This window comes from Ctenopharyngodon idella, chromosome 24 (genome assembly GCF_019924925.1).
Source record: "Ctenopharyngodon idella isolate HZGC_01 chromosome 24, HZGC01, whole genome shotgun sequence".
NCBI classification, from domain to species: Eukaryota; Metazoa; Chordata; class Actinopteri; order Cypriniformes; family Xenocyprididae; genus Ctenopharyngodon; species Ctenopharyngodon idella.
Genome location: NC_067243.1, coordinates 17,832,180 through 17,857,680, shown reverse-complemented (window position 1 = coordinate 17,857,680; position 25,501 = coordinate 17,832,180). Strand labels below are relative to the sequence as shown.

Here is a 25,501-nt window from a genome sequence, read left to right as displayed (position 1 = left end):
AGTAATATTTTCTGTACTTTTAATCAAATAATAATGCAGTCTTGGTGAGCATAAAAGACTTTCAAAAACATTTAAAAAAAAACTTACCAACCTCAGACTTTCAAAAAATAAGGTAACCTGGAAAGTAAGATTAGCAAATCCAAAGGTCAATTCTCAAACAGGGTCATGCAAGGTCAAGAAAGAGTCAAAAATCCAATTTCATATCCAGTATTATACCATAAATGAAAAAAATAAAGGTCAAAAACAAGACTTCATGAAGATAGACAGCTTTATATCTCACCATGCGACTTTAAATCTCACAGATGTGGCTTTATTTATCATAATTGCAACTTTAAATTTTGTAAATGTGACTTATGTCTCACAGTGTGAGAAATATAAAAATATTTTTTATATTTTATTTATTAACATCTTCAACTGCTTTATTTTTTATTCTTAAGTGGAAATTGTGAAACCAAACAGTAGAATCAAGCTAGTGTTTTCTGGTAAGGGCTCCCTCTGGTGGTTGGGAGTTGCTTTATCAGAAACAGATTCAGTCCAGATGCCAGTTACGCCTTTTATATAGAATAATTTTATATAAAATGTTCCTACATGTTTTAAAAATAATGTTTTAAATGTCTCTTTATGTTAACAGCATGTTCAGTTGTGTTCTAAATTAAAAACATTTTTACACAGTCATTCATTATTCAGATGTACACAATGTGCCAATCTAACCTTTTTAAGGTCAGTGCTCTATTTCATTTCTATAGTTTGCTGACTTACAAATCTGTTGGGAACATCTCACACTTGCTTTTTATCTTCAGACCTTGAGCATGAAATCCCTCTTATCTCATCAGCTCCCCATTAGCGTAGTGACTTGTTTTGACACCGCAGACACATTGAAAACATGCCAGCTGCGCAGCTCTGAAGTGCAAATGTGGCTCTGTCACACTTCTAAACCCAGAATGACACTCTTTCTGTATTTTATTAAGCAAAACAGATGAAATAGGGTGTAAAAAATTAATTTCTGTATAAATTTTGCAACAATGCACATTAGAGATGAGAGAAAACTAGAGTCAAGATTTCTTTTAATGACTGAAAAGTCAGGCTTTGTCTTTATACATCTACACTTGCACTCGTAATGATGAGACATCTTGAGAATTTCTAAGAAACAAACAAATCGTTTTCACCATTGGACAGCCCTAGAGATTGCAGACTCCCCGGCCAGTGTACTAACTTGGAGCTGAATGAGACACACCCTAGTAGAAATTGGATTGTATGTGATCTCAATAATATTGTTTACGCAGGAGCATGGACTGTTATTCCAATCAATACAGAGTCAGTCAATACTACTCCCCCTCATTTTTTGATTTCATCTTATTGGTTTTAGTTTATTAGGTTCCATATTTGTTGAGTAGTTGTGGAGTTATTGTGTATTTATAGACACAGTTACTGTAAGAAAATAGTGTTCTGAGTATTTTAAGTGCACTTTGATTGCAGACTTGAACTGATTGCCTCTTTGACCAGGTAAATGCAGGAGACTTTTTCTCAGAGATCACTTGAATCAATCTTACCTCCAGGAGTTCCACTGTAGGCATGAAATGACAAGGAGGAGGAATTTATCAAGCCTAGATGAGCTTTTCTCGCTCTCTGTGGAAGGCGGGTGGCCTTTAAGAATGTAGCGTTCAGTGGAAAGATGACTCAGATCACACTCATTTGGCCAGCCGTTCAGCTATATATTCTAAATGGATGCAAGGAATGCAAAGTCTGAAAGAAATGGCCCATCGATGAACAGCTTGAGATTAGATGTCGCTCCTAACTTTGTGTTAGAAGAAACATGGGGCTTTTTGTATGTGGGTTTATATATTCACATATTCTATGTAGATATGTGCATCTAAAGGGTCATATATATACACACTAATAATTTAATTAATTATTCAAATGAAATGTGTATTTATTTATAGATATTTATCCTTTTTTTTTACAGCTTGTCATGACCATTTTCAACCCTTTCTCTGACCCAACATGTTTTTTGTTCTGTGTTTTTAAGAAATCCAATAGATCCATTAGATGGTCTTCACAGTGTGATTTCATTGTACACATAGATCATAAAGATCAGGGAAAATTCTGCCTGTTATGACCTCTGTAAAACAGTTCTTAAGCACATTGCAACCTAGAATGATATTGTGTTGATTACTTTGTATTGTGCACTTACTGTATATTAAGGATTTAAGATTTCCAATTGTTTTGGATTTCTTTCCTATTAGGGTTGGATGGTTTTTTTACGATTTTTTTTCTATTAATTCGAATTTAATGTTTTGCCTCGATTTATTTATTTTTTAAATCGAGAAATCGTGATTTTGAATAAAAATGTTAGCAAACGTTACAATTAGACAAATGATCCGACCTCGGATGATGGCGCCGGCGCGTCTGATTAACCGCTCTCATGTGACGCTCTATGAGCGTAGAACACGTCACTATTCTTAAGCGGCTGTTCATTTAGAAATGCGTTATTGCGTTATAAAAATGAGTCGCAGGCAGTGGAATGAGGGAAAAAAAGATTAAAAAAAAAGATTAAACGCGAGTTGAGCTTTTTTTTAACTTGACCGCCTTGTTTTTAGAATGCCGTTTCATGGATGAGACGCTGCAAAAGACGCGAGACACAAGTGTAACACCTAAACACGTCCGCCAAACATAAAAACAATAGGACAAATATCGCAATGGAATGCAAAAACCTGTAAACCTGTTTGATATTTCATGTTTGCATGATGGTGACAGGCTGAAAGCTGCTGTTGTTTTCTGTTTTTACAAAGCATTTGCTGTTAATAATAGCCTGTTACTGGTGTTATTTATTGCTACTTTTTGGCTAAGAAATATTTAGCATTTTCTTATTTTATATTATTTCTGAGTGTATAGGATGTGTTTAAGATGAGTTTGTACAACATTTGCCTTCATATTTCAGGCAGATTTTCTGCAAAGATATTTAACAAATTGTTTTACATTTACACCATGTTGATCACTTCATGTGTGGTGCACTTTTTTTTAAAAAAAAAGATTGTTAATAAAGTGAATGTTACTTAAATCATATTGTAGTTACGTTTTTAAGTTGACTAGTTAAACAGTAAAAAAAAACAATCGAAATCGTGAATCGGTCAATCGTTCTGAAAAAATCGAGATTTTATTTTTTTGCCATATCGCCCAGCCCTATTTCCTATATATATATATATATATATATATATATATATATATATATATATATATATATATATATATATATATATACACATTACCAGTCAAAAGTTTGGAAACGGTAAGATTTTTAATGTTTTTAAAAGAAGTTTTGTCTGCTCACCAAGGCTGCATTTATTTAATTAAAAATACAGTAAAAACAATTTAAATTGTTTTCTATTTAAAAATATTTTAAAATGTCATTTATTCTTGTGATGGTAAAGCTGAATTTTCAGCATCATTACTCCAGTCTTTCTTGTCACATGATCCTTCAGAAATCATTCTAATATGCTGATTTGCTGCTTAAGAAACATTTCCTTTTATTATCAATGTTGAAAATAGTTGTGTACTTTTTTTTTCAGGATTCCTTGATGAATAGAAAGTTCAAAAGAACAGCATTTATCTGAAATACAAAGATTTTGTAACATTATACACTACCGTTCAGAAGTTTAAGGTCAGTAAGAATTTTTATTTTTTTGAAAAGAAATTAAAGAAATTAATACTTTTATTCAGCAAGGTTGCATTAAATCAATCAAAAGTGTCAGTAAAGACATTTATAATGTTACAAAAGATTATATTTCAAATAAATGCTGTTCTTTTGAACTTTCAATTCATCAAATAATCCTGAAAAAAAATATTGTACACAAATATTTTGTACAATTGTACACAATAAATGTTTCTTAAGCAGCAAATCAGCATATTACAATGATTTCTGAAGGATCATGTGACACTGAAGACTGGAGTAATGATGCTGAAAATTCAGCTTTGCCAACACAGAAATAAATTACATTTTAAAATATTTTCAAATAGAAAACGGTTATTTTAAATTGTAATAATATTTCACAATATCACAGTTTTTACTGTATTTTTAATTAAATAAATGCAGCCTTGGTGAGCAGACGAAACGTCTTTTAAAAACATTAAAAATCTTACCGTTTCCAAACTTTTGACTGGTAGTGTATATACACTCTTGGCTCGTAATCATAGGGGAACCACTTTTGGTTCTATGTAGCACCATATCTTTAAAGGTACTCTACAGCACCTTTGTCAAACGGTGCTATGTAGAAACCCATAAGAGGTGCCAAATCGCATTTTGTTTCTTCAACAAAAATGGTGCTAAACAGCACCAACAGTGGTTCTTTGGCTCGTAAAGAACCTTTAAAGGGGCTTAACAGGTTCTTTGTACGGCAGTGGTGTATATAGCACCTTAACCACCCCAAAGAACCACTGAAGAACCGCTGAAGAACCATACAGGGGCTTAACAGGTTCTGTTTACAGTAGCGATGCTATATAGCACCTCAGTCATCCCGAAGAACCGCTGAAGAACCAAGATTTGGTGCTATACAGCACTTAAAGTGGTTCCCCTATGATTACGAGCCAGAGAACCACTTTTAGTACTATATAGCACCATTTCGTGTGCAGAATTATTAGGCAAGTTGACTTTCTGATCAATTTTTTTCCAAGCACATTTTACAAATTCCAATCCACATCAGTCTTAACTACTATTAATTTTGTATTGAATCATTTATAAGTGATATATAATTCAAGTGTGCATAATTAATAAGCAGGTTTTCTTTTACAGGCAAAATGAGCCAAAAAAGAGGTTTAACTCAGACTGAAAAGTCAAACAATTTTAAATGCCCATGAGAAGGATGCAACACTAGAAATTGAAAAGGTCCAAAGGCATGACCATTTGACAGTGAAACGCTCATTGGGTCAGAAGGGTCAGACAAAAACAGGTGGAGAAGAAAAGACACATGTTAACTGCAAAATAATTAAGAATTAAGGTGAAGAATTAGGTGTGAAACCATCAGGAACCCTTTAGTCTCCAGTGCCACCATTTTCCAGAACTGAAACCTACCTGGAGTCTCCAGAAGTGCAAGGTGTCAGGATCTCAGAGACTTATGTTAGGTAAAGAATCCTAAAAAAAATGACCCCCACTTAAGAATCACAAGCTGAAGTGTTGTAAAATACATGAAGACTGTTTTTGTTATAGGCTTTACAGACAGACAGATTGAGAGTGACTCTTGAAGGACCAGCACCACATCCTCTTGTACCACTGTTTGAAGAATTTATCTTCCAGGATCTGGCAGTAAGGTGTGGGAGTTCATTTTTAGTCCATCTCTTATCCTGAAAAGTCCATCTTGCAGATATGGAATAAAAATGATCTTCCAAAACTTACTGCCAGATTTTGGAAGATATGCTGGTGATCTTCAGATCATTGACCCAATTTCGGCCAAGCTTTAGCTATCAGACAGATGGCCTCACCTTTGACTCTAGAATACTTTGGTATACAGAGGAGTTCATGGTCGACTCATTGACTGTGAGGTACCCACGTGCTGTGGCTACAAAACAATCCCAAAATCATCACCCCTCCACCACAAGTATGACTTTTAGTACGAGGCATTTGTTCTGATATGCAGTGTTTGGTTTTTGCCAAACTTGGCACTGTGCATTATGGCCAAACATCTCCATGGACTTTGTTCCAGAAGTCTTGTGGTTTGTTCAGATGCAGCTTTGCAAACCTAAGCCATGCTGCCATGTTCTTTTGAGAAGAAGCTTTCTCCTGGCAACCCTTCCAAACATGCCATACTTGTACCGTCTTTTTCTAATCGTACTGTCATGTCATATATATATATATATATATATATATTCTTTTTACAATTATATGACCCCTTTAGATGCATACAGTTGCAAGAAAAAGTATGTGAACCACTTGCAGAATCTGTGAAAATGTTAATAATTTTAACAAAATAAGGGAGATAATACAAAATGCATGCTATTTTTTTATTTAGTATTGTCCTGAGTAAGATATTTTACATAAGATGTTTACATATAATCCACAAGACAAAAAAAATAGCTGAATTTTTTAAAATAACCCCATTCATAAGTATGTGAACCATTGATTCTTAATACTGTGTGTGGTTACCTGGATGATCTACGACTGTTTTTTGTTTTGTGATGGTTGTTTATTAGTCCGTTGTTTGTTCTGAGCAGTTAAACTGAGCTCTGTTCTTCAGAAAAATCCTCCAGGTCCTGCAGATTCTTCAGTTTTCCAGCATTTTTTGCATATTTGAACCCTTTACAGCAGTGACTGAATGATTTTGAGATCCGTCTTTTCACACTGAGGACAACTGAGGGACTCAAACACACCTTTTAAAAAAGGTTCAAACAAACAAACAGAAAAAAACATGATGCATTAATAGATGGGGGGTGAAAACATTTGGAATTTGAAGATCAAGGTAAATTGTATTTAATTTGTCTTCTGGGAAACATGCAAGTATTTCCTGTTGCTTCCGAAGGGCAGTACTAAATGAAAAAAAAAAATGATATTCAAGCGAAATAAGAAAAATTTGGACCTCTTCATCCTGTTCAAAAGTTTTCACCCCCCGACTCTCAATGCATCGTGTTTCCTTCTGAAGCATCAGTGAATGTTTGAACCTTTTTTAATAGTTGTGTTTGAGTCCCTCAGTTGTCCTCCATGTGAAAAGATGGATCTCAAAATCATACAGCCACTGCTGGAAAGGGTTCAAATATGCAAAAGATGGTGGAAAACTGAAGAATTTTTGGGACCTGGAGATTTTTTCTTAAGAACAGAGCTCAGTTTAACTGCTCAGGACAAACAAGGGACTCATGAACAACCATCACAACAACAAAAAAAACAGTCGTAGATCATCCAGGTAACCACACAGTATTAAGAATCAATGGTTCACAAACTTTTGAACTGGGTCATTTTAATAAATTCAGCTATTTTTTTGTCTTATGGATTATATGTAAACATCTTTTATGTAAAATATCTTACTCAGGACAGTACTAAATAAAAAATAACATGCATTTTGTATGATCTCTCTTAAAATTGTGCACATTTTCACAGATTCTGCAAGTGGTTCACATACTTTTTCTTGCAACTGTATATGTACATAGAATATGTGAATATATATAAACAGTTTTGGTCATCACAGCAAAACCCACATAAACAAGACCCACGTTTCTTCTAATACAAAGTTAAGAGCAAAATCAGTTATTTTCCTCCAGCGGACACTTTATCTTTTAATCTCATCAAGGTGAACGAGTGGCTTGCGAGTTGATTTCGGTGTGTGCCATCATCTGCCGGAGTCATGTGGTTAAATCCACTAAGGCTCACATCTGACCTGACAGTATGACGTTAATTCACACAGAGGAATCAGATCTTGCTGATCCCAAGATTCGTGCATGTGGCCATTTATGTTAAAAGGGATCATGAAAAATATACTGAAAAATTCCTCTTTTTTTTTTTTCTTTTTTTTTTTAAATCATGTTAAAATGTCAACTTTATCAGTGTACCTCAAGGAGGAAATATATTACTGTATTTATTATTTTTTTGTGATATGACTCCTTTAATGTAACAAGTATTACAAGTGGAAGTTCTTCCTATCGAATATATGTCTGACAGATGAGATTGTATTATGTTAGAATTAAATTAGAATTACATTTTAATCTGGCCAATGATGTCATTTCCTGGAAATGTGATTACAGAGAAGGTGGCAAAGCATTATTGTAAGGCATTAGATGTTTATTCTAGGTCTTTTATTGCCTTTTTGTACATAACCTACAAATGAAAGTGTAATGAAACCCATTTTCTCTAAGGTGTTTTTATCTGTTTTTTTTAATACTTTGAATGCTTTTCTTTTTTAAATCAGTTTTTCTTGCAGTACTTGCTGATTAAAACTCTCCACTGCAGGTCTCTCGAGTTTTAAAGATGATTATTATTCTCAATTAGTGGCTGGTTTTGTCGACGTGAGCATGTTGCACACAAATGCGACTAAATTTATAAAGTCCTTTTAATGTGAATTATTGATTTTTATTAGATGCGAAGAACTGATGTTTTGTTGCCTTGACAACAGTTGACAACTTATTAAATGGTCCTCCTTTCTTGTTTTGGGGGTTCAGACAGCCTTTAGGTGGTGAGAGGTCAGTTTTAGACCAGTAACACAAACAGACCTCCCAAAATATCCTTCCACTGATGGAGCTCCCAAAGGCGGTTTTGGGCTCTGGATAATGTCAATAAGAGTGAAGACAAAATGATCTCGTCTGTCATTGTCATTGGCAAAAGCTAGTCAAAATTCAGTTTAGGGATGTAAATGGTACTAAGTAAGGGATCGAGGTTTGGCTCGTTAGCATTAGTAGTTAGCATTAGCATTCAGTCATCTTCAAATAATAATTTTGTTACAGTATAAATGGCGTAACTATGGCTGCAAAGAGCGTCTTTCTTCATTGATGGCCATGTTTTCTGACTGAATCCCATTGAGATGAATGGGAAGGCTAACAGATAACACTCTCCAGATATTACGCACATCCTTGGTAACATCACAAGTCCAATGGACACCCAGCCGAGATTCACACAGAAGCTCAGACACCAAAGACTGTCTACCCAGACAGTGATTCAGCTCTATGACTCAGTGTTTGTTGTAGACACACAGTCTAGACTAGCTGTGAAAAGTGTATAAGTGTGCTGAATCATGATTAAGAAGTTTAATACTTGATTTGATTTAAGAGATTCATTTGTTCCTGCATTTGTTCTGCTGAAGTGTATACTTAATTCATCAGTATATTCAGATCTGATATGCTATAAGTTCGAGCTCAACCAAGTATAGTTCAGTTTATCTGCATTACAGACCTTGTTCTAGTTCTTATACTATATAGAAAACATGCTTGGCTTGCCATATGACATTCAGAACTCTGTCTGGGGGCTTGATTGCTTTAGAAAGCACTGAATTAGATGTGGGAGCTGACTCCTACAGTCAGTTTGCTACAAGCAACTGTTGGCTCGCTTGAGAGAGAATCAGTTGGATTATGTTGTTGTGTGTTTACTCTGCTACAGATATACAATATGTCTGCATTTTCATACTGATCCTATATCAGAAATTCGCACATAGACGCACACTCACAAGCTGATATTCAAGCATGCCATACTTGAAGACGACTCTGTCATGCTTTGCCAACTTCTCTGACAGTCAATATTTGAGTCTTTATTTTGGAATCAAGTCATGTTTTTAGAGTCAAGCCATGTTTTAAAGTCTTTTTTTTTTGTCAAAATATGTTGGTTTTTGTTGTTGTTTTTAGTCTTTCTTTTGGAGTCGAGTCATGTTTTTAGAGTCAAGCCATGTTTTAAAGTCTTGTTTTTTAGAGTCAAAATGTGTTTTTTTTTTTCTTTTTTAGTCATGCTTTTGGAGTCCAGTTGTTTTTAGGTTGCTTTTGAAGTCAAGTCATGTTTTAAAGTCTTGCTTTTTAGAGTCAAAATTAGTTTATAAGCCTTTTGATGTCATGTTTATAAGTCTAGTTTTGGAGTCAAGTGTTGTTTTTGGAGTCAAAATTAGTTTTTTAGTCTTGCCTTTGGAGTCAAATCATATTTTAAGTCTTGCTTTTGAAGTCGAAATAGTTTTTTTATGCCTCAGGTTTGAAGTCAACTCATGGTTTTAGTATTGCTTTTCGAGCCAAGTCTGTTTTGGGGTTTTTATGTCTTGGCTTTGTAGTCAAGTTGTTTTTAAGGCTTGTTTTTGAAGTCAAGTCATGTTTTAAAGTCTCTTGAAGTCAAAATGTATTTTAAAATGTATTTAAATAGATTTTTTTGAAGTTGTGTATTTTGAGTCAAAATTTGTTCTTAAGCCTTACTTCTGGAGTCAAAATTGTTTTTGTTTTTTTTTTGTTTGTTTTTTTGTCTTGCTTTTGGACGCTAATCATGCTTTTAAGTCTTGCTTTTAAAGTCAAGCCATGTTTTAAGTTTTGCTTTGGAGTCAAAATTTGTTTTTATTTTTTGTCTTTGAAGTCAAGCCATGTTTTAAAGTTTTGTTTTTGTTGTCAAGCTGTGTTTTAAGTCTTGCATTTGGAGTGAATTCTTGTTTTTGGAGTCAAAATTTGTTTCTAAGTTTTGCTTTTGGAGTCTTATTTTAAGTCGAGCCTTAAATTTAGAGTCATGTTTTAAAGGTTTTGGAGTCAAGTCTTATTTTAAGCCTTGCTTTAAGAGTGAGGCTTCAAACCTCACCCCACCCCCAATATATTACTTTCTTAAAATTAGATTAAAGGGTTAGTTCACCCCAAAATGAAAATTCTGTCATTAATTACTCATCCTCATGTCGTTCCAAATTTGTAAGACTTTCATTTGTCTTCGGAACACAAATGAAGATATTTTTTATGAAATCTTAACAATTTCTGTCCCCCCATTGACAGTCTATGCAACTACCACTTTAACGCTTCAAAAAGTTCATAAAGAAATCGCAAAACTAATCCATATGAATTGAGCGGTTTAGTCCAAATTTTCTGAAGAGAATCAATCACTTTATATGATGAAGATTTAATTTAATGTTTTATTCACATATAAAAAGCTGTCAATGGAGGGACCGAAAGCTCTCAGATTTCATCAAAAAGATCTTCATTTGTGTTTCGAAGATGAACAAAAATCTTTTTGTTAGTGTCATTATTGTTTAACACTGAAAAAACAGTGTAAACACTGGAAAAAAAAATGCATAACAAAAGCACTGCCTTACAAAAACGAATAGATACTTTATCATTCCACATACTAATTTAATCAAACACAGACAGGAAATATTCAGCAGGCACTCCATTGTGGGTCTGGAGAAGTGGTGAAAGCAAATGAAGTCTCCTATTGTGATGGCTGATTTGTTTTCTTCTTCTACAGGTGGGGCACACAAGGAGATTTCACCACCACACACCCCCTGCCCGCGGTCAAAGTCAAACTCTTCACCGAAAGCACTGGAGTCCTGGCTCTGGAGGACAAAGAGCTGGGCAGGGTGAGACAAGTGTCTGTCTGTCCGTTCACCGCTGAGGTTTACAGCAAGCTGCCTTTGCGTTTGATCCCCACAATGTGCTCAATTATTAGCTGATGTTGCGGGAACAGATGTTCGGCACACAGTGTGTGAACCGTGATGTGCGTGCACATGTGTCCGTATGTGTGCGAGGGGAAAGTGAGCTACAGGCGAGGAAATCTCTAGTCATTAGGGCTCACGCTCCCACAGTAACAGATGGAGACTCCCCATTAGAGACTCGCACCAAACAGACTGCACCTCCTCCATCCATTTTCTCCTGCCGTCTCTCTCCGATAGTAACCCTCTTTTTCTCTCGTCTCCCCTTCACACCTATTTCTCCAGCTGCCCATCCAGGTGTATCAGTCCTAATAATTTGTTTCTCGTTTTCTCTCTCTCTCTTACTGTCTGTCGTTCTGTCTAGGTGGTTCTTCACCCCACCACAAACGGGCCCAAAACGGCAGAGTTTCACAAGATGGTAGTGCCTAAGAACAGCCAAGATGTGGATCTGAAAATCAAACTGGCGGTCCGCATGGACAAGCCCCCCAACATGAAGCATAGCGGGTACGTCTACGATGATGCTCACATGCGTGTTTATATTATATAAGACATGAGGGGAAAAATAATGCACACATTGAAACTACAAAGCGATTTTCCATGGATAAATTACACTTATTAAATAATATAAGGGTCATTTCTCACATGTGGGGAATAATCTGCATTATTATATAAATGATAATATATACTATATATAATTTGTTTAACATTTGTTTGAATTAGTTTGTTTTTTTTCTTAGTATAAAAAAAACCTATTCAGCTGAATGCAAGTTTACATGAAGGAGGTACATTGGGAAAAGCGTGATTATAGTGCCATCTTGTGTCTGGTGATTGTATATTTCATTTATTATTCGTCACACATTAAGTTTATTTGGACTTCCAGGAGTCTTTTAAGGAAATGGTATCTTGTCTGACACATTGACACCCCCAAGATTATTCATAAAATACCCAAAACTAGCTTTGTCTACAACATATCCTATCTATCTATCTATCTATCTATCTATCCGGTAAAGAATTCAGATTTGGTATTTTTAAAAGCAACAATATTACAAAAGGGGAAAAAACGGATTACACTTATTAAATCAACTTTAAAATAAATAGCTTCATTAAATAATATTACTAAATAAAATGACAGCATTAAACATAAGTAAACAAAAAATTAAAAAGAAACAGTGAAATTAATCTAATTTTAATTCAGATTTTTAAATGCAACAAAATTACAAGAAAGGAAAATTACAAATCAGATTGTAAATTAAAATGAAATAATGAACATTAAAATAAATAGCAACATTAAATAGCATATATTTAATATATTTTTAATTTTTCAGATTTGGCATTTTTAAAAGCAACAAAAATACAAAGAAGGAAAAACAGATTACAAATTAAATATTAAATAATGAACATTCAAATGAATAGCAACATTAAAAAACATTAAAGGATTAGTTCACTTCAGAATGAAAATTTCCTGATAATTTACGCACCCCCATGTCATCCAAGATGTTCATATCTTTCTTTCTTCAGTCGAAAAGAAATTAAGGTTTTTGAGGAAAACATTCCAGGATTTTTCTCCATATAGTGGACCTCACCAGGGTTCAATGGGTTAAAGGTCTAAATTACAGTTTCAGTGCAGCTTCAAAGGGCTCTACATGATCCCAGACGAGGAATAAGAGTCTCATCTAGTGAAACGATCGTTCATTTTCTAAAAAAAAAAAAAAAAAAAAATTTATATACTCTTTAACCACAAATGCTCGTCTTGCACTAGCTCTGCAATGTGCCACGCATTACGTAATCACGTTGGAAAGGTCACGCGTGACGTAGGTGGAAGTACCGCTGTAGGGCGAAAAACTCCATCTCATTTTCTCCTCCAACTTCAAAATAGTCCGACGTCGTTGTTTTACCTTTTTTTTTTTTTTTTTTTGTTTTGTTTTTTTGTAAAGGCCGTTTGACTTAGTCTTTGCACGTTCACTTTGTAGACACAGGTACTTCCGCCTACGTCACGCTTGACCTTTCTAACGTGATTACGTAATGCGTGGCAGATCGCAGAGCAGTGCAAGACAAGCGTTTGTGGTTAAAAAGTATATAATTTTTTTTATTTTTTATTTTTTATTTTTTTTTTTAACTTTTTTTTTTTTAGAAAATGACCGATCGTTTCTTTAGATAAGACCCTTATTCCTCGTCTGGGATCGTTTAGAGCTCTTTGAAGCTGCACTGAAACTATAATTTGGACCTTCAACCCGTTGGTAACTTGAAGTCCACTATATGGAGAAAAATCCTGGAATGTTTTCCTCAAAAACCTTAATTTCTTTTCGACTGAAGAAAGAAAGACATAAACATCTTGGATGACATGGGGGTGAGTAAATTATCAGGAAATTTTCATTCTGAAGTGAGCTAATCCTTTAAAAAATTAAGCAAGATTAAACATAAGTAAACAAAAAAAAATATCAAATGATTTATTTTTTAAGTGTTTTGTAAATACCTTTTTTTTTCCTCCACTTTTTTTTACCTACCTAAACAGCAATGTTTTTAATCAAATTAATTGTAAATGTTCATTTTATGACAAAAATCTGCCCCTCCTCTCTGTTGGTTTTCACTCCTACAGTATGAGCTCTGTCAGTAAATGCCATAGTTTCCAAAAGTGAGTAGCAGCAGAGAAGATGTGCGGGACCAGCTGCTGGGGTCCTTCCCTGAGCGGGGCGAGGTCAGGGGTCATATCAGTGCCATCAGCCTGCTAATTACACGGAGGCCCTGCGTGATTCCTCTATAGAGCGGCTCCCTGAGAGGCCTGTCCTAATTGGCAGAAGCCTCTTCAACCTGGAATTACCTCTTTAGCAGACCCCACAAGACAGATACAAACTTACTCAGATATAAAGCATACGTTTGTGCTGAGACATATTGCTAATCAAACTTATATGAATAATTGTGACATTTATACAATGTTTAACTGCTTTACCCTCTTCTGTTTTCTGTTTCCATGGGACACATTACACAATTTTTTAATGAATAACGATTTAAATTTCAGCCTGTTCCACACACAAATGTGGCTTCGGAAGACTTTGAATATGCCACACAAATCAGAGACTATTTTTATCATGCTTTTTGGTCTTATGATACTCATTAAACATACAAAAAATGAAAAAGAAATAATTATAAGATGAATTTATTTATAATTTGCTGATCAAAAATTCAGAGTTGGTATTTGTAAAAGCAAGAAAATTACAAGAGATGAAAAACAGATTAGAAATTAAAAATTAAATAATGTACATTCAGAGAAATAGCATCATGAAATAATTAAATAAACATTTGGCAAAAGCAAACATAAGTAATCAAAAAAAATAAAATAAAAAATAATAAAATGAATCTCATTTTAATTCAGATTTGGCATTTGTAAATGCAACAAAATTACAAGAAAGGAAAAAAATTAAACGTAAAAAGGATTTTTGGTTAAACTTAAAGTAAGTTACCCGATTGCCTTAATTTTGAGTTCACTGAAGTTAAAAATTTGAGTTAATACAATGAATGCGATTGGTTTAATCAACAGAAACTCAAAATATTATGTTATCTGAACCACATTAATTATCTAAGTTGATTTGACAGAAGAAAAAATGTGATGATAAATCAGGAAAAAATATATATATATATATATTTTTTTTTACAGTGAAGTAAACAAAAAATTAAAAGAAAATATTTCAAAATTTAATTTATTTTTAATTTGCTGGTCAAGAATTCAGATTTTGGTATTTTTAAAAGCAACGGAAATACAAAGAAGGAAAAACCGACATATATATATATATATAGGTATTTATAAAAGCAGCAGCATTACAAGGGAGGAAAACCACAGATTTTAAATTAAAAAATAAATAATGAATATTCAAATAAATAGCTACATTAAAAAAAACATTAAATAATAAAATATTTGGCAACATTAAACCTAAGTGAACAAACAAAAAAAAATGAAAGAAAACATTATAAAATGAATTCATTGTTCTTTTTCTGGTCAAGAATATAGATTTGGTATTTTATAAAAGCAACAAAAGTACAACAGATTACAAATTAAATAATAATCATCCACATAAATAGCTACATTAAAATACATTAAATATAAATTTGGTAGCATTAAACCTAAGTAAACCAAAAATAAATAAATAAATAAAACATTAAAAATTAATTAAAATATTAAATGAATAATTTGTTTATAAGTGTTTTTTAAATATACTTTTTTTACCTACCTAAACAGCAAAGTTCATATTATTTGCTGTTAGACAGATATCTGATTTCTTCAACAGGTCCTATGATCCTCTTTTGAGATTCGTAAGACCAAAATCATACCATTTCACTCTTAGGTTTTGTCCAATTACCCATATACCCACACACATCCACCAAAACAAACACCTGATGACTGTCCCAGTGCATGTGAAGAGAGGGAGTGGGATCGGCGGGGAGATTTTCAGGTTGAGTGCACCCCATTAAAGGAAGCCATCTGTTTATCAGCAGAGCGACTGAAGAATTGGGAGGCATTCAGTTTTGTGGAGTGACCCCAACCGTGGCCCTGAGAGAGAGCGAGCTGCCAGCTCTAGTCTGATCAGTCTGTCTCTGTCTCACTTACGCTCACTGGCGCGCGCTTTCTCCCCCATGCTCCTTTTTACTTCTTTTTGTATCCCTTTAAAACCATCTTTGCCCTTGTTCGTTCGAGGGCCAGGGCACACATTAAAGCCCTTTTTACACATTCACATTTTTCTCTCGTGAAATCTCCTTTAACCTCACCTTTAGGTTACAACCGCACATTGCATTTATGACTCATGGATTTGTTATCGCATGCGATGTTTTATACTACCTATTGCTAAGACAGAAAAATAAAGGGAGTTTAATAAGACAATATTATTTACATAACATATTTATTAATATTCTGAATTAACACATTTTAATTTCGGTTTTATGGCCATTTTTATTCATTTTTTTTATATTTCTGTTCATTTTTAATTTATTTTTATTTCAGTTCACAATAACAACACTTGTTTAAGAACCAGGAAACAATGTTCTGATTGCTACAAGAAATAATTTCTATGCAAATCAGTTTTTTTTTAAATGTATATTATGCTAATTTGTTTACTAATGCTTTTACACCATAGAGAAGTTCAGTTTATCTGCAATACCGCCGTTCAACCACATGGGGGCACTGCTACCGTTGTAATAACATCTAATGACGCTTTCTTATTGTGATACGTTTAATCTAACTTTTTACAGTCATACTGACATAAATTATGAGTTTAACAGTTGTACTATGTTTAAAAGCTCAATACAGTATCATAACGGGCGTTATATAATTTATTTGTGATAAACTTATTGACTTTTCCCGGATGTTGAGTGGAGCCTGAGAACAGGATGTGGCGATTTAAATAAAGTTTTTAGACAAACAATTTGAGCACTTTCTAGGCGTATATTTGAAAGTAGTCTGACTCATTTCAGGTAATTAAAGTGGTTTTATTTAGCCAGTGTTGTCTTTTATGCTATTATAATTTATAATACGAGCATATCATATTAATTTCTCGAGGCGTGAAATTAAATAGTCCGAACTAATCATGTCAAACGTATTATTGCAGCTCTTTTCCTCCCTCTGACTGGTTCTTAGCTACACTACTGACAGGAAATCATGAACTCTTTCATTATTATCGAACAAATGTTGTTTTTAGAAGATTAATATTATTATTCATCCGCCGCAGAGTGAGCGAAGTCGGCTGGAAAGTGCCCGCGGCGCGCCCGTTCACCCGGAGGTCGTCCTGCCCGCCGTTAGCCAGCCATTGTTGCCGTCTAAATGGGATCATGTGTATCAGAAAGGTGTCGGAGAGTGAGCTGAAAATCACTTTCACAAGTGGATGATTACCTCTGCCACATGTTAACCCAGATTGGCCCGCTTCCATGCACTCATTGCTCCCTCAACCTTGACTGGAGCTTTCTTTCCCCCACAGGCCCTATGTGTCCGTTTATGAAGAATTGATTTCATCTCACCCATATTTCTGCACACGTCCTTCTTTTTTTTTGTTATATTTCTAAGAATGTGTGTTAATCAATAACCTACGTTTCTCTGTCATCGAGTGAACATGAATTCAGTCTTTTGGGAATTAATGAATGGCTAAAACCTGACAGCAACTAAACTTCCTATATGAGTTTTATTTTAACATGATTATTTTTTCTTCATGTCCATAAACCAAAAAAATAAATAAATCAAGTTTCTGCTGAAGATTCGATCAATCCATGACACTCATCATAATGTGTTTTTCTCTGTAGGTATCTTTACGCCTTAGGCCAGAGAGTCTGGAAGAGATGGAAAAGGAGATATTTTGTGCTTGTTCAGGTGGGCAGACGTCCTAATTACAGCTTTATATTTCAATTTAATTCATTTGTTGCAAAAAAACGAACACATTTCTTATGGTTTATTTGAGTTTAATCAAAAAATAAGCTAAATTCACTATCATACACAACCATCGTCTTCCTGAGGTGGTTAAGAAATTTCTGTTGTTTACAAGAGAGAGAAAAAACTGTTTTAAGGTATGATTTGTAATTTGATAGTAATGCAAGTAAAAAGAGCGAACTGGTTTCATTTGAGTCATCAGCTTCTCTTGTTTAGCTTGATGTACGCACACAAAAAGAGAGAAATATTGCTGACCGGTCATAGAATTTAATCAAAGTTAGTAAATTTGATTAAAATACCACAGTTGAAAAATACCAGAAAAATGTAAAAATTCATTTGGTGTTAAAACAGCTCTCTTTGTCTCTTTGAAGATAATTTACACAAAACTACATTTTTTAAGCTATTTTAATGTGTAGCACACAAATATAGGATTTTTGTTTTTGTTAAAATTTAGGACAAAAGCGTTAAAATGATTTCCTCCGTCTCTTCTGTTGTTCAGGTGAGTCAGTACACATTTGCCATGTGCAGTTACCGGGAGAAGAAGTCAGAGCCGCATGAGCTGATGCAGTTGGACGGATATACGGTAGATTACTCCGATCCACAGCCAGGTACAGTCACGCTTCGACACTAACCAGTTATTTAGTAACTCAATCAAATGCTTCTGTGTGCATTTAGATCTTATTTCAAAATTGGATGGTTATAATACATTTCAGTGACCTGTTTCTTACATTTCAATTTTGCATTTGAAAGAGACGCACATCATGAGTTTAAATGATGTGGGTATGAGTTATTTAGGAAAACCAGAATCTAATATGTGACCCTGGACCACAAAACCAGTCTTAAGTCACATGGGTATATTTGTAGCAATAGCCAACAATACATTGTATGGATCAAAATTATCGATTTTTCTTTTATGCTAAAAATCATTAGGATATTAAGTAAAGATCATGTTCCATGAAGATATTTTGGAAATTTCCTACCATGAATATATAAAAAATTATTTTTGTGAGGGGATATGCGTTGCTCAGGACTTCATTTGAACAACTTTAAAGGCAATTTTCTCAATATTTTGATTTTTTTTTTGCACCCCCAGATTCCAGATTTTAAGATTCCAGATTTTCAAATAGTTGTATCTCGGCTCGTGGCTTTTAATAGTTGTATCAAATATTGTCCTATCCTAACAAACATCAATGGAAAGCTTATTTATTCAGCTTTCAGATAATGTACTGTATAAATATCAATTTCAAAAAATTGACCCTTATGACTGGTTTTGTGGTCCAGGGTCACATATAAGGGGGAGAAACGAAATAAGAGGGAAACAGCATTTATAGATTCGGAATATTGTTTTTTAATAATAATACTGTTCATAATAAGTTGACATGCTTTAAAATGATTTTAAAATTTTATAATTTATATGTAAAAACATATTATAAATATCTAGTGTAATATGTTGTAAATTATCAATATATTTTTATTTAGATTTTATATTTATAAGCTTATGGTCATATATTTTACAAACATAAATAAAAATGTATAGATATCTATATGTAAAAATATAAATTATATTATAAATATCAATAGTGTAATATGTTGTAAATTATCAATATATTTTCATTTAGATTTTATATTTATAAGCTTATGTTTATATATTTTACAAATATCAATAAAAATATTATAGATATTTATAACATACTTTATATTGAATATTTATAATATAAAATAATGTATTTTATATTTATAATCTTATTTTATAAATTTTAAGGCATTTATCTCAACAGCAGTCTATTCTTTCTTATGTGTGACAGTTATGGCTAAATAACTGAGATGTTTTACATGGTATTCTGTATAAAAGGTAAAAAACATTTTAATTTATGTTGTGACCATGGACCACAAAACCAATCACAAGGGTCAATTTTTTTGAAATTGAGATTGATACAACGTCTGAAAGCTGAATAAATAAGCTTTGTCCGAGATACAACTATTTGAAAATCTGAAATCTGAGTGTGCAAAAAAATCAAAATATTGAGAAAATTGCCTTTAAAGTTGACCAAATGAAGTCCTTAGCAATGCATATCCACTAACAAAATTACATTTTTGATATATTTACCTTAGGAAATTTACTAAATATCTTCATGGAACATGATCTTTACTTAATATCCTAATGAATTTTGGCATAAAAGAACAATCGATAATTTTGACCCATACAATATTTTGTTGGCTATTGCTACAAATATACCCCTGTGACTTATGACATGTTGTTTATTATTTATTATTATTTTCTTTTTTTTTTACATCAGAGTATTAAGCAGTTTTACTTTGAGATCAGCATCAATTAAGTCATTTTGTGTGCAGTAGATGCACATTGACTGATACGGATCAATTTGCAACAACTTCTGCAGGTCTTCAGGGAGGCAGAGCGTTCTTCAGCGCTGTTCGAGAAGGTGATCTGGTGGTATTCGCCAGCAGTGACGATCAGGACCGCGCTCTTTGGGTCCAGGCCATGTACCGCGCCACAGGCCAATCCTACAAACCAGTAGCGCCCGCCCAGAACCAGCAGAACTGCAGAGGAGGAAACGCCCAAAAAGATGCCCCTGTGTCCTTACTCAGTACGTGATCTTTTATCCATCTCTTAGATACTATGATCTATGATTTGAATGACATTGCAATGTATTGTGTTCTGCTTGATTTCAGAAACAAGTCAACATTTTTTTTAAAGCTCAAATTTAAAACCTTCAAAGGTTGCTAAACAAAGGTGTCAAAATGAAGAGAAAGTGGGCTCTTTTTCCGCCACCTTCAGCGTTCCCCTCCTGAATGGACTTTGAAATTGGAGGTTGTGGTGGCCAGCCATCGATCCATTGGGCCGCAGCACAGACACAGTCTAAACAAATGTCAGCGGGGGGCTTGAATAACCCAAACACTGCTGCTGAGTGAAAGGAGGAACCTTTACACAACTGAAATGCTACAGTTTGCTCACTTTCAACAAACAGAGAGTGAGCCGAATGAGGTTTATATCATTATCTCTCCTGAAGAACCGCTCTGAGAGCTACAGGGCATTCATTTAGAGCAGAACCTTATCTAAGTGCTAAGGAACATGCCTTAAAACTAGCATTTAGATTAAGAAATACAATCTCGTCTGGTCATATTTATGAAATACCTATAAAGCATCTTTTTTAATGAGCACCAATGATGATTATAAATGGCTTTGAGTTATGAATAATGTCTTCCTGAAGCCTGCGTCAGCACTCGACTTCATAAAGTGGCTCTATGCTTGCAAGCGCCACCATTGACTTTCATAAACCGTTTTTCAAGGTCTCGTTTCTCTTGTCTTACTGGACCTCATACGCAGACATTTTTCGATGCATCTTTTCATGCCTCTGAGATTCAATGCGAAAGGCACCTCGAATGATGGCGAATTCTATGACAAAGAACATGGAAAGAGCATGGAGAAGCTCCTCAGTGCCTGTCGGATCACGAAAACAGCATAATTATCTGTTCTTACAATGCGAATACCATTGAAGCCACTGATAACCGCGGCATTCGGCCAATTAAAAGGTCATGCATTCTTTCAGAAATACTTCTTACAGATTGAATTTGATTGTGTATTGAAAACAAATTTTTTAAAAATTCCACTAAATGAATCCAACAAATTCACCTAAAACCCAAAAATCCAGACCCATTTGATGGCTGTTAACAAAATCCACCACGTTTCGCTTCACGAGTCGGTGAAGTTATTAACTCAGCCTGACATTGGACTTCCTATCATTGATTGATTCGCACAGATCTCAGCTCTGAGCTGTCTCTCTGCTTTATACTCAACAGTGACCGGCGTCCTCTCATAGACAGATCTGTGTTTTTCGTCAGAGGCTCGGGTTTCATATCCGAGCGTGTGAACACCAATGTCCTGTCCTGCTTCATTAGTCTTTCCAACTCTGGCTGGTTTCACTTGAAGCGACCCGCCAGGCCGTACCTGCGATATCGCCCCCGCCGTTGTGTTGATACCTGTCATAAAGCTCCGTCCGCCTTGTCAAGATATGTCAGATGGATGTGACTGCTGGCGTGACCGCCTGCTTCTCCTGGACCTGGAAGCACACGAGGCGCGTTCCCGACCCCTTCAGCTGGATTAAAGACGACGCACCCCCTCCACTCTGACTCTGTCCACTTGTCCATGGACAAAAGTGGTAACTTAAAGGGATAGTTCACCCAAAAATGAAAACTATCTCATGGTTTAGGCCATCCTAGGTGTATATGACTATCTTCTTCCAGACGAACACAGTCGGAGATATATTTAAAAATATCCTTGCTGCTCCAAGCTTTATAATGGTAGTGAAGGGGGGGCCAGATTTTGAAGACAAAAAATATGCATCCATCCATCATAAAAGTAATCCATACAGCTCCAGGGGGTTAATAAAGGCCGTGAAGTGAAGCGATGGGTTTTTGTAAGAAAAATATCCATAAAACTTCATTAACTATAATAACTAGCTTCCGGCAGAAGGCCGTACGCATCGATTTCTGGCAGAAGAGTGACTTCTGACTCATGACCTAATGACAAACGTGGAAGCGCAGAGGATAGAGCAAAACAACACCAGTCACAAATTAGAAGTCTAAAACTATCATTTTTAAAGACAAATGTCGGAGGATTTCGATATAAGCGAAGAGGAGCTTGAGTTTGTTGCACAGCCCTATTTGTTTGAACCGCGAGAGGCGTCTAAGCTTATGGTACTCCTACATCCTGCATCATACATCGCGTCAGAGAGGTTGTCGACTTCCGGAAGCTAGTTATTTGAATTTATAAAGTTTTAAATATGGATATTTTTCTTACAAAAACACATCGCTTCGCTTCAGAAGCCATTTATTAACCCCCTGGAGCCCTATGGATTATTTTTTATAATGGATGGATGAATTTTTTTGGGTTTCAAAACCTGCCCCCCCCCCTTTCACTACCATTATAAAGCTTGGAAGAGCCAGGATATTTTTAAATATATCCCCAATTGTGTTCGTCTGAAAGAAGATAGTCATATACACCTAGGATGGCTTGAGGGTGAGTAAATCATGGGATAATTTTCATTTTTGGGTGAACTATCCCTTTAAAGTTGACACGGATCAATGTGCTGCTCCTGTCAAACCCAATCCGTCAGACTCGCAACATGAATCAATACCACGCCTCGCTCCTCTTTATCTCCTTTTGTCTCTTTTCAATCCCTTTCTCGATGTAATGAACGTAAAATGACCTACATCGAATTAAAAAGACAGACAATGGGCTGACTCTTGTCGATCGGAGATCGTACTTCTGCTCACCCAACAAGTGATGTTTTGGGGGGAACCAACAAATGCCCACACTGCTTCCAGGCACATACAGGGCTTTTCCCCATCAATATGAAGTCGTTGGCATGCCAGAAATGGCAGCGTTAATAAAAGCAATCACTAATGCTCGTCTCAAGAAGGTGCCGCTGGCCATGGAGGCGTCAGGAGATGTGTCTCAAAAGCCTTGGTCTTTTGTGGTCCTTGAGAAGCGAAGGCCCTCGCTCCGCACATGTGGGCTCTCAAAACGCTGCCAGCGAGTGTTAGGCTTTTCACAGACCTCCCATTAGCCCATTTTGAGGACGTTTATGAAAGGACTGGAAATGAACTTGGGCACACTTTTAGTGCTTTCTCCTGCTTTTTCTGCCTTGCGTCTTTCTTTCCTCTCCCTCTTTCTCTGACTTGCCCTGACCCCTCGGCCTCCTATGCATCATGCCCAACGTGTCGGCATTTTTTTTTTTCCCTCCCGCATTCAATTTCCCTCCCGTTCCTCTTCGCCCATCCGCTCGGTTCTCGTGTCAGGAAGTCTGAATGTGTACAGGAGAGACCGTCAGCGAACGTGCGCCCGTGTTCGTCCTAATTACAGCGCTCTCACAAAGGTGCGCTCCTTTTACTCAAGGTCGAGACTCAATCAGAACGAGTGACATCACTTTTATACAACTCACCTGTCTTCACCAGCCACCGAAGAAATTGCTTTAAGTGCTCGGGAGTCACACATTATTGTTTATATGCTGTTTCAACACATCACCCGGACAACTTTTTAAACGTTTAATGCGCTAAAGATCAGGACATTCAGCCCGTCGTAGCTTAGCGAAGGGCACCGAGTGTTTTTTAGCTGGATCTGCCCTTTATTTTAAAAGGCTGAATGCTGGTTTGAATGCGAGAGGTGTTCGATTGATAAATTAGAGCACTTTGTTGCCGATATTTATGTGGGCATGTGGACAAAGTGCTAATATTTTACAGCAGTTTACAGCCACGCTCCCCTAACGTTTCAGAGCGCCTGCCAGTTTTTGCAGCTGAAATGTGGAAAACTGAGTTTCACAGCGTAGCTTTGGCCAAAAGAGGTGAAATACAAACACTCGGGCTGTGTACGAAGATGGAGACTGTGTAACCAAACACAGATTTTGGTCTTTTACACAGCGTTTCAAGGTGTGAACCACACTTCCGTGCCGCTACAGTGAATAGTAGTACATATAAAATTGTTTAAAATATACATTTACCCTTTTATCTGAAGCTGGGCATGCTATCAAAGATTAATTTGATTAATATGCTAATGTTTTTTTCCCTTTGCCTTTAATGAAAGTCTTCATGTATTTACAGTATGAACGGGCATTAACTGGCCATCTCTCATAGTGGGGATGAGATTCACAGCACAAAACGGTCCTTTATGCCAGCGCGTGCCAGACTTCTGACTGTGTGTGTTTCTGGCGCAGGTCTGGAGAAGACTCAGAGACAGGGAGTAGAGGAGCTCATCTCTGCCATGCCCTGCAACTTCGACCACACCAGCCTGTTCATCGTCCTGCAGAAACACACGCTCACACATCGCATGAACGACTCCTTTTCCTGCCTGGTGAGCCGAGAGAAAGCACAAATCTGTGTGTTGTGAAGAGGTGTTGTTATTTGATAATCACACATATGATATGATGTGTCTTTATTCAGGTAGCTAGTGAGTCCGCTGAAGAATTCTGGTTCCTTTATGGTTCCTAAAGTTTACACTTTACAATAAGGTTCATTAGTTAAACATTAGTTAATGTATTATATAACATGAACTAACCATGAGCAATACATTTGTTACTGTATTTACTAATCTTCATTAACGTCAGTTACTGAAAATACAGTTGTTCATTGTTTGTTCATGTTAGTTCACACAGTGCATTAATGTTAACAAGATTTTAATAATGTATTAGTAAATGTTGAAATTAACATTAACAAATAATAAATGCTTAATAAATGCTGTAGAAGTGCAGTTCATTATTAGTTCATGTTAACTAATGTAGTTAACTAATGTTAACTAATGAACCTTGTTGTAAAGTGCTACCTTTTTTGTAGTACTTGAGAAAGAGATATTTGGGAAAAATTGGCAAGTGATGATATAATTTGCAGCATAAATGTACAAATGTAAGCTGTATGTGGGTTTGACTCTTTAAAAAAATGATTTGTTTAGGAATCGGTTGTACTGCATTGGTTGCACTGTATGATTTTGATTTACTAATACGAACTGACTCTTAAAGGGTTAGTTCACCCAAAAATGAAAATAATGTCATTTATTACTCACCCTCATGCCGTTCCACACCCGTAAGACCTTCATTAATCTTCAGAACGCAAATTGGGATATTTTTGTTGAAATCTGATGGCTCCGTGAGGCCTACATGGGGAGCAATGACATTTCCTCTATCAAGATCCATAAAGGTATAATATTAATATTGAACCACTGTACTCACATGAACTGATTTAAATATGTTTTTAGTACCTTTATGGATCTTGAGAGAGGAAATGTCATTGCTCCCTATGTAGGCCTCACGGAGCCATCAGATTTAAACAAAAATATCTAAATTTGTGTTCTGAAGATTAACGAAGGTCTTACCGGTGTGGAACGGCATGATGGTGAGTAATAAATGACAGAATTTTCATTTTTGGGTGAACTAACCCTTTAAGAATCATTCATTTGGTCGGCAATGATAGCCTAGTGGTTAGCTCACTGGAAAATGCACCTCTGGCCGACCCGGGTTCGAATCTC

At 35.4% G+C, this 25,501-nt stretch overlaps 1 protein-coding gene across 10 annotated transcripts in view; it reads left to right on the top strand.

Moving 5' to 3' along the window:
* The window catches only part of cadps2 (Ca++-dependent secretion activator 2), a 160,604-nt gene that overhangs the window by 77,158 nt on the left and 57,945 nt on the right, over window positions 1-25,501 (top strand). For all 10 annotated transcript variants that reach the window (XM_051884053.1, XM_051884052.1, XM_051884050.1 and 7 more), the window contains exons 7-12: window positions 10,880-10,991; window positions 11,428-11,567; window positions 17,343-17,409; window positions 17,966-18,074; window positions 19,866-20,072; window positions 24,198-24,334. In XM_051884053.1, the coding sequence (XP_051740013.1) occupies window positions 10,880-10,991; window positions 11,428-11,567; window positions 17,343-17,409; window positions 17,966-18,074; window positions 19,866-20,072; window positions 24,198-24,334 (772 nt within the window). The remainder of the gene's footprint in view (window positions 1-10,879; window positions 10,992-11,427; window positions 11,568-17,342; window positions 17,410-17,965; window positions 18,075-19,865; window positions 20,073-24,197; window positions 24,335-25,501) is intronic.